The sequence below is a fragment of the Mustela nigripes genome, chromosome 5 (genome assembly GCF_022355385.1).
Source record: "Mustela nigripes isolate SB6536 chromosome 5, MUSNIG.SB6536, whole genome shotgun sequence".
NCBI lineage: Eukaryota > Metazoa > Chordata > Mammalia > Carnivora > Mustelidae > Mustela > Mustela nigripes.
Genome location: NC_081561.1, coordinates 94,786,635 through 94,794,437, shown reverse-complemented (window position 1 = coordinate 94,794,437; position 7,803 = coordinate 94,786,635). Strand labels below are relative to the sequence as shown.

The window sequence follows — 7,803 nt, the reverse complement described above, 5'->3', positions numbered from 1 at the left end:
ATAAAAAAAAAAAAAAAGTGCAGCAACTGAAAACTGCCTGCGGGTTTAAGGTAGACACAAGCTAGAGCTCTATACCAAGCATGCTTGCCCCTGATGTGGACAATGTTAGGAAAACTTATCCTTGCTCTTTTTAATATTGTTTTGGTGATGCATTTACAATGAACCAATAGTATAACTAGAAAGAAATGTTTTTCTGGTTCTAACTATCATGTTAAGCAGAGGTCACACCTAAAGTATCACAGTACCATTTATTTACAAAAAAAATTTAAAAAATTTAAAATATGATTTACTCTTTGCATTGCTTTCTATTGACATATTGAGTCTTTTTTTTTTTTAACTCTTCACCTTGTCTTCAACTGAAGCAAAGTTCGAACAACACAAAACACTTAGCAAAGTATATTTAAAAAAATGAAACTCCCAGTCAAAGAGGATTCCATTGCCATTAGCCTATGTCCATTTAAATGCCTGAGCCAAACAATCTACAATAAATTAGTGCTGACTTATTTACATCTCATACACTATAAAATTTTAAATTAAACTGTGAGCCTCATTCATTGCAAAATACCAGCAAAACTGACATTCATGATTTTTCCGATGTATAGTAGTGCAATATGCAATAAAAAGAGCAATTATATGTAGCTCTGGACTGCTGTACTCAATTTGTAAGTGAATTGTGCCAAGTAATTTAAGATTGTATTAGTAACTGAAGAAAGCCATGTTATAACCCTGATAACTGGGAAGTTATTAAAATCATTTAATTCAGCTGAGAAAGGTAAACTAAAGTTTTCCTTTTAATTTTTGTTGTTGTTACAACTATTTTCTGTCCACAGAACTTTGAAAACTTCTGTGACAGTAATAAGATCATTAATATTCACAGGAAAAATAATCCCCATAGCACTTTACAAGAAATTGATCAGTGATGAAAAGTGTGATTAACAAAAGCTGTAAACAGTATCTTCACATTCATTTTCAAATGAAAAAAAATTATTTGTGGGCATAAATTTCAATTGAAGAGAACAAACACTCTAAAAAGGAAAAGAACAAAAGGAGGACACTTAAGATAGAGAAGTGCTCTTTTTCAAAGTAAATACAGATTAAAAAGTCTAGGAATAGTGATCAAGTATCAAACTGATAAGGAACAAATTCTATAAACTACAAAATAAAAACCTTCATTGACAAAAATACATAAACTCTGTTTTCATTTTTGGAAATTTATTTTTAAAAAAGGTAGAAGAAAATACCTGGAAAACTATTTTAAATATATATATATTTCTTAAAACAATAGTTAAGGTAGGCGTCCGACAGCAAGCTGTAGTTAGTGAGAAAAATCTTGCAATTATTGTTGTGGGCATTTTTCCCAAAATAAAATTAATATTTGAAAATGCTCAATAGAGGGTTTCTTTTAAACCATATTAATGATTATCTTTCCTGTCAATGCGTGAAGACTTTTGAATAATGTATGATTCTCTAGAATTAATTGTATCTCGATATGAGATACCAATATTTCTTAGTATAAGCGTAAAACATAACTTTTGTATGGATAATATACATACTTTATAAGTACTTTGACTTAAACTTAACAAGTTCACCATTTTTAAAATTAAAGAGTACATTTATAAAAATTTCATTTTAAAATTAAAAGTATATTCTCTAGCAGTATGTATAAATATAACATGTTACTGTATGATCTTAAAACAAATCTGAAAGTGTTGCAATAATTTAAGTAAGACCTAGAACACTGAAACATACAGCAAATGCTTTTACTATTTTTTTCCTTGAAAACTATATAAAGCCCTATTAAAGGTTTTAAGACTATGATCAGTTTAATTGTTAAAGGTGCAGCTAGCAGCATATTCATGATTTTGGTATGTTTTATACATATGTATCATTTGATTTTAACTGAGAAATGTGGATTAAATGATAATAAAAAGTTTTCATTACCTAAAAAAGTGCAGAAAAAATTCAAGTTTAAAGTTCAGTGCTCTTTATTTTGCAAAAACAAATAAACAAAATCCCCAAAGTTAAAATGTAAAATAAATCTTTGCCACAAAAAATTTACCTTTGGATATAGCTTTTCTAATGTCATTGAAAAAATGCCTTCAGCAAAACATATATGGAATCTGGAACTCAGGGTAAAACTCTGTACTCCGTGGGGGTCTCCCCTTCCTTTCCTCAGCTGTCTTCCCTTCAACCCTTGTAACCTAAAAATGTGTAACACTTTCAGACTTGTTTAAAACACTCACATATCTACATGAAAGAACTTCAGAGAAACCTACAATTAAGGTCTAAGCAAAAGAAATGCTTCTTTCTTCACTATAATGTACTGTACTTAAATTGTAATATACTACACATAACATAGACAAATAGCAGCATTTTTTTCACATACATAAAGAAAAGCAAATTAAGAAGTCAATCATAGCTCAGTGATATCTATAACCATTTTTGAAAACACTTTTTAAACAGAAATGCAAACCCAGGAGATTAAGATGATGCAAATCTTCAAATGGATGTAATATACAGAATTTGTCAGAGTACTAAGATTTCAAATAACTTTCTAAGCAAACACATAGAATTTAAGTTTGAAGAGTGAATTGGATATGTGGTACATATAGGGAAACAACTTCCTATTGACAAGATGCTAATTAACGAATACTTTAATGATTTTAGAGCCAAGGACAAATGCAACAAAGAATAATGTCCTCAAATGAGGATATGCAGGAAGCACACACAAATCTTTCATCTTTCTAATATTTTCTATTTTTGACTTTTTTTTTTTTTTTTTTTTTTTTGGTTTGTTTTCCTGAAATCCTGGCTTGCTGGTGACTTACTTTTTGCACTTAAAAAAAAAAAAAAAGATGTTACCTCTCAAATTACAATAAATTCCCTGGGTTAGTTATTACTGCAGACTGTCTCTTATCTACAGACTGAATCAAGTATAACTCGGAGAAGCTATTTCCTATTCTCAAAAATACTTCAAGCTTTCTAGTTCTAAATGAGTTTCTAGGTTTGCTGTGCATAATCTGTAGATTAATTTAAAAACAAAATAAAATAACTCAAAATATTGATTTAACATTTTCTTATAAAATCCATCTCAGATAAATGTATCTACTTCTCTATTTGAAAATAATTACAGGATTAATTCATTTTATATACATCAGGAAAAATGACCACAGAAATAAAGCTGATGTACAATTAACACAAAATAACAGAGCAAATTAAATAATTGGAGCTAATATGCCCTTCTACCTAATGAGGAATCCACCAGTATATTATTTTACTTAATGCTTCTCAACTTCAAATCTATACTGTTAATTTTATTGATGACATTCTCAAAACTCTACCTTAAAAAAGGGCCTAATACTTCCTGTGACAGATCATGGAACAACGGATTTGTTAGATAACATAGGATACAAAACTCGCCATCTGTAAACTTCTGACTTTTCACCGTATCGCTGGCATTAACTAAACAGAAACATGTTATCCATAGGTATTTTCTACAAATTCAAAACCTTTTGAAAAAGATTACTTTAAAAATATTTATTTTGGCTCGATCAATTATCTCTAATCACATATATTTAGTCCCTCCCTAATGATATTCAAAGTAAATTTTAATGTAAACGTTTGTATCCCATAGTGCACATTACAAAATGTAAACATAAAAGCTTTATTAATGAAAAGAATAAAGAGGAAAAGATGCATAACAGACTGTGTGAAATTAAGATGTTCTACACATACCTTAAATGATCATATGGAATAGAAAAAGCAACCATCAAGTTTGCTATCAATTTGTGCTGTTTATCTCTTAATGAAAAAAGAAAATGTTTTAAACAATTTTTTATAGAAGAAAATATTTAAATTTCATTAAGAGTAAGTATAATGCTTCCATTTTGCTCTTCCTTTGTTGCTTTAAGAACCACCAATAATCATCTCAGATGAGCCTGTGTTATGATATCACTTACTTGCAGGTCTACAAAGTCATCTCTTCCCTGTCTGCAATGCTGTCTTAGGAACAGATCATTTGTTTTTCATTGACAGTCTCACTTGCATTATACTCCAATACAGAAATAATTTAGTTACCAAAAATGCACATATTTTCCTTTCCTTTTGGCTTTTTAAAACCTCGAAAGGACATGTACAGATTTATAGTATATTTCTACAGAAAATATTTTGTAGGTCATCAGACTAGACTCTTATATAGATAATTATTGACAACAGATGCTTGTTAATTTTCCATGCGACAGCATGTGCACTAAGATTTAATTGGCTCATCACCTGAGTGTACTGGAACTGTTAGCAAATAAAGGGTATTTTAAAAAGGGAGCTGAGCATTTTACTGAAATAATGAAACATTGTTTTTAGCAATTTTAATTAAATAATGCAAAGGTACATTTGGTTAAACATTTTATAAAAATTCAAGCAAAATTAAAAACTTAGCCAATTTCAACATTTCTACAAATTTAACCAGTAACTATTTTGGTCAAATCCACCTTTAGCTGAATTAATGAGAACGAGGACAAGGGACATTGAAGTATTCTCCTCACCACAATGGAGGTTTTTCTCACTTTCCACACTGTATAGCCACTACATGGAAACTCCCAGAATGATGAGCAGTTCAGTCATGCTCTACACTTTTCTTTTCAATGAAAAGTGATGTATCACCTTGTTTTGCTTTTGACAAAATATGGACTAAACACAAGTATACAATAACAAGAATCCAAGAGTAGCCCATACACAAGTCAACTATGTGTATGTTTTTATTATTTAAAGCCCACCATTCAGCTTATCTGTCTAAAGATATGGTAACAAACAGTTTGTTTCTTTTTCACTAATGATACTGATGACCATTCAGTTTAAGGGAGGGAAAGTCCAAGACAGCTGTTTATATTTCAGTCAATGACACAAACAAACTACTTCAGCTTCAGGACTTCTGACTTACTGTCTCTCCCTCAAAGAGGTCAAACACTGATGGCAGATACAACAGCACAAAATCTTTTGGCATATGAAAGTTTAATACAGGAATGATCCAGGAATAGTCCCTGCCAGGTCTCCTCCACACTCCCCTTTGTTTCTTCATTTGTAACATGTGACCTGCTTAGTTCCCAAACTGTCAACTCATAGCCGGCACATACCACCTACTCCACTTTGAGTGTGCGTGGACACTCCTTAGGTAAAGCCACATGACTGAGGTAAAACAGTGCATGATTGTGCTAGGAAAGAACAGTATCCAGTGACGAACATCCCTTTAATGTTAACTTTCCTAAAGTGAAATCAATAAAATAAAAAAGGAAAATTCCTTCTGGCTGAAGTTGGACTTATTTGGATTTCTGGTTGTCAGAACTGGTACCACTTCTTATCTTTGTATTTCAACATCATCTGAAGGAGAGAAAACAAAGTGTTTTAAAAATGGCAAAACATTTATGTTATAAATGATTTCTATATTTTCCAAAACATTCTATCATCCTGAAACATTCTATAGTGTTACTATATGGCTTACTTCATATCAATTTATACCGAAAGCAATAAGAACTGTTCCATTTAGAGAAAAGACCATAACTATTTAAGAACTACAGCCTAGAAGGTTCTCTTATTTTTTAGAAATGTGATATAATTAAATGTCACCTCAGTATATTCTTTGGTGACCTAAGCTAATGCATTACAAATAAGGTAACTTTCAGTTCTCTGATTTGAGCTAAAAATAATGGTTAAAAAGCCTGATGAATGAAAGGTTGACATCAGTACTCTTGCTGCCATCCAAAACTCACTGAGCACTTACTCTGAGGTAGACACTGTATGGCACACCTTTATTACATGAATTCATTTGGTCCTCACAGCTCTATGGTTAGAGATGATTATTCTCCTCATAAATAAAGAGAATAAGGCTTATACGGGATACCAAAGGTAACACAATGGTGAAACTGGGATTTGAGCCCACTGTCTGATTAAAGAATCCATGGATTTAACCACCTCAATATATTATTTTTACAGACTCTCAAATATGGTTCATAAATATCTTTTGGTAGAAGGAAAAAGAAGAGCTCAGTCTGAGTCTGAGCTCTTTGCTAAATACTTAGAGTGTGTATATTCTGAAATTGGCTGAAATGTTAAATGCATTAGAGATCACAGTCAGATGCAGGCTTATGCCAACAAAATTCTTCACCAAGGCCACTAGCCTATATCTGAGGTGTGTGTTAGCTTAGTACAAGGACTCACGAGGGATCTCCAAATCTCTTTGAAGCCCTGGACAATCTCTCTCAGGTCAAGTGACCTCTTTCATGCATTCCAGTGTCAGCATTCTTGAGCAAGGAAATGATGACTTTTGATTGAAAAATTTAGAGAGCTATTACTGATAGATTGGGTACTCAAATGTAAAAATAACCTTAATATGGTTCCTTCAGATAACAAATTAAAAATGTCCTCAAGGACTAGGGTAGGAACTAAGTGTGTGAAGTAACCCAGTGTAAGGCATCACAGAGTGGCAGACCTCTGTGTCAAAATGAAGATCTATATTCTACCTAATTGCCTTTAAGGTCATTTTCTAAGGTGTTACTATGCTGGCGAATAAAGTATACTTGTAAGGCCAGCTAGGGATCCCTTTTTTACAGCATTAGCTTCTAAGGTCCCATGATTTCCAAAGTTATCAAAATAAATTTGTTGCAAAAATGCATCTCATTCACCCTCTGTGTGAACTAGTCTACAGACAGATTTAGTATTGTTTATTTAAATTAAAATGTTCATCAATTTTAGTTATATAGACCAACCTAAACAATGAAGAGAGGCAAAACTATTTCCATTTTTAGAAGTTAGTAGTAAAATTGGAGGCCTCTGCATTCCATAAAAACATCTGCAAAATCATTGACTTAGTTTACAAAAAGCCTGACGGTGAGCAGTTTCCTTCATAATTCATAAACTTCAGTAAAAGACCAAAGGCTACTGAAACATAGTCTTGTCATAGCTCCCTCTGGTGGCAAAAATCAGGAATTTGCAATTGTACAGAGGATAAATGAAAGTCCTTGTGTAGAAATATAATAGCTATTAAAAAAAAAACAATTTTCATACTTGCTTTACCAAGGTTATTTTGTTTAAATATTTGTTTGATAGACATACCTCATGTGCATGTTTAGAAAATGAATCTGCACTGGACAACATAGCTGCAGTTCTTTCTTCCAGGTCACCAAGTTTCTGCCCTCTTTCATCTAGTGCCAACCTGGCTCGTGCTAATTCACCAACGACTCCAGATGCTGCTCCTTTCACGCCTTCAATGCCGCCAGGGCCAGGGATATGCTGTGCAAGACTCCTTGAGGCCTTTCCTGAGGATGATTCTCCAACTGAACGGATTTGATAAGTGAAAGAGAAATTCAAATAAAAATTTTAATACAAAAATCCTACTATATAACATTAAAACACAATTTTTAAACAGATGAATGGATAAAGAAGATGTGGTATATATACACAATGCAATACTATGCAGCCATCAAAAGAAATGAAATCTTGCCATTTGCGACGACGTGGATGTAACTAGAGGGTATCACGCTTAGCGAAATAAGTCAAGCGGAGAAAAACAACTATTATATGATCTCCCTGATATGAGGAAGTGGAGACGCAACATGGGGGGTTAAGGGGGTAGGAGAAGAATAAATGAAACAAGATGGGATTGGGAGGGAGACAAACCATAAGTGACTCAATCTCACGAAACAAATTGAGGGTTGCTGCGGGGAGGAGGGTTGGGAGAAGGAGGGGTGGGGTTATGGACGTTGGGGAGGGAATGTGCTATGGTGAGCGTTGTGAAGTGTGTAAACCTGGCGA

The 7,803-nt window shown here is 32.8% G+C and overlaps 1 protein-coding gene across 5 annotated transcripts in view; it reads right to left on the bottom strand.

The window, feature by feature from the left end:
• Positions 1-779: 779 nt before the first annotated feature.
• The window catches only part of STXBP5 (syntaxin binding protein 5), a 182,573-nt gene continuing 175,549 nt past the window's right edge, over positions 780-7,803 (bottom strand). For all 5 annotated transcript variants that reach the window (XM_059400904.1, XM_059400906.1, XM_059400907.1 and 2 more), the window contains 2 exons: positions 7,105-7,325; positions 780-5,373 (listed from right to left, as the gene is read on the bottom strand). In XM_059400904.1, the coding sequence (XP_059256887.1) occupies positions 5,332-5,373; positions 7,105-7,325 (263 nt within the window). In that variant the 3' untranslated portion in view covers positions 780-5,331. The remainder of the gene's footprint in view (positions 5,374-7,104; positions 7,326-7,803) is intronic.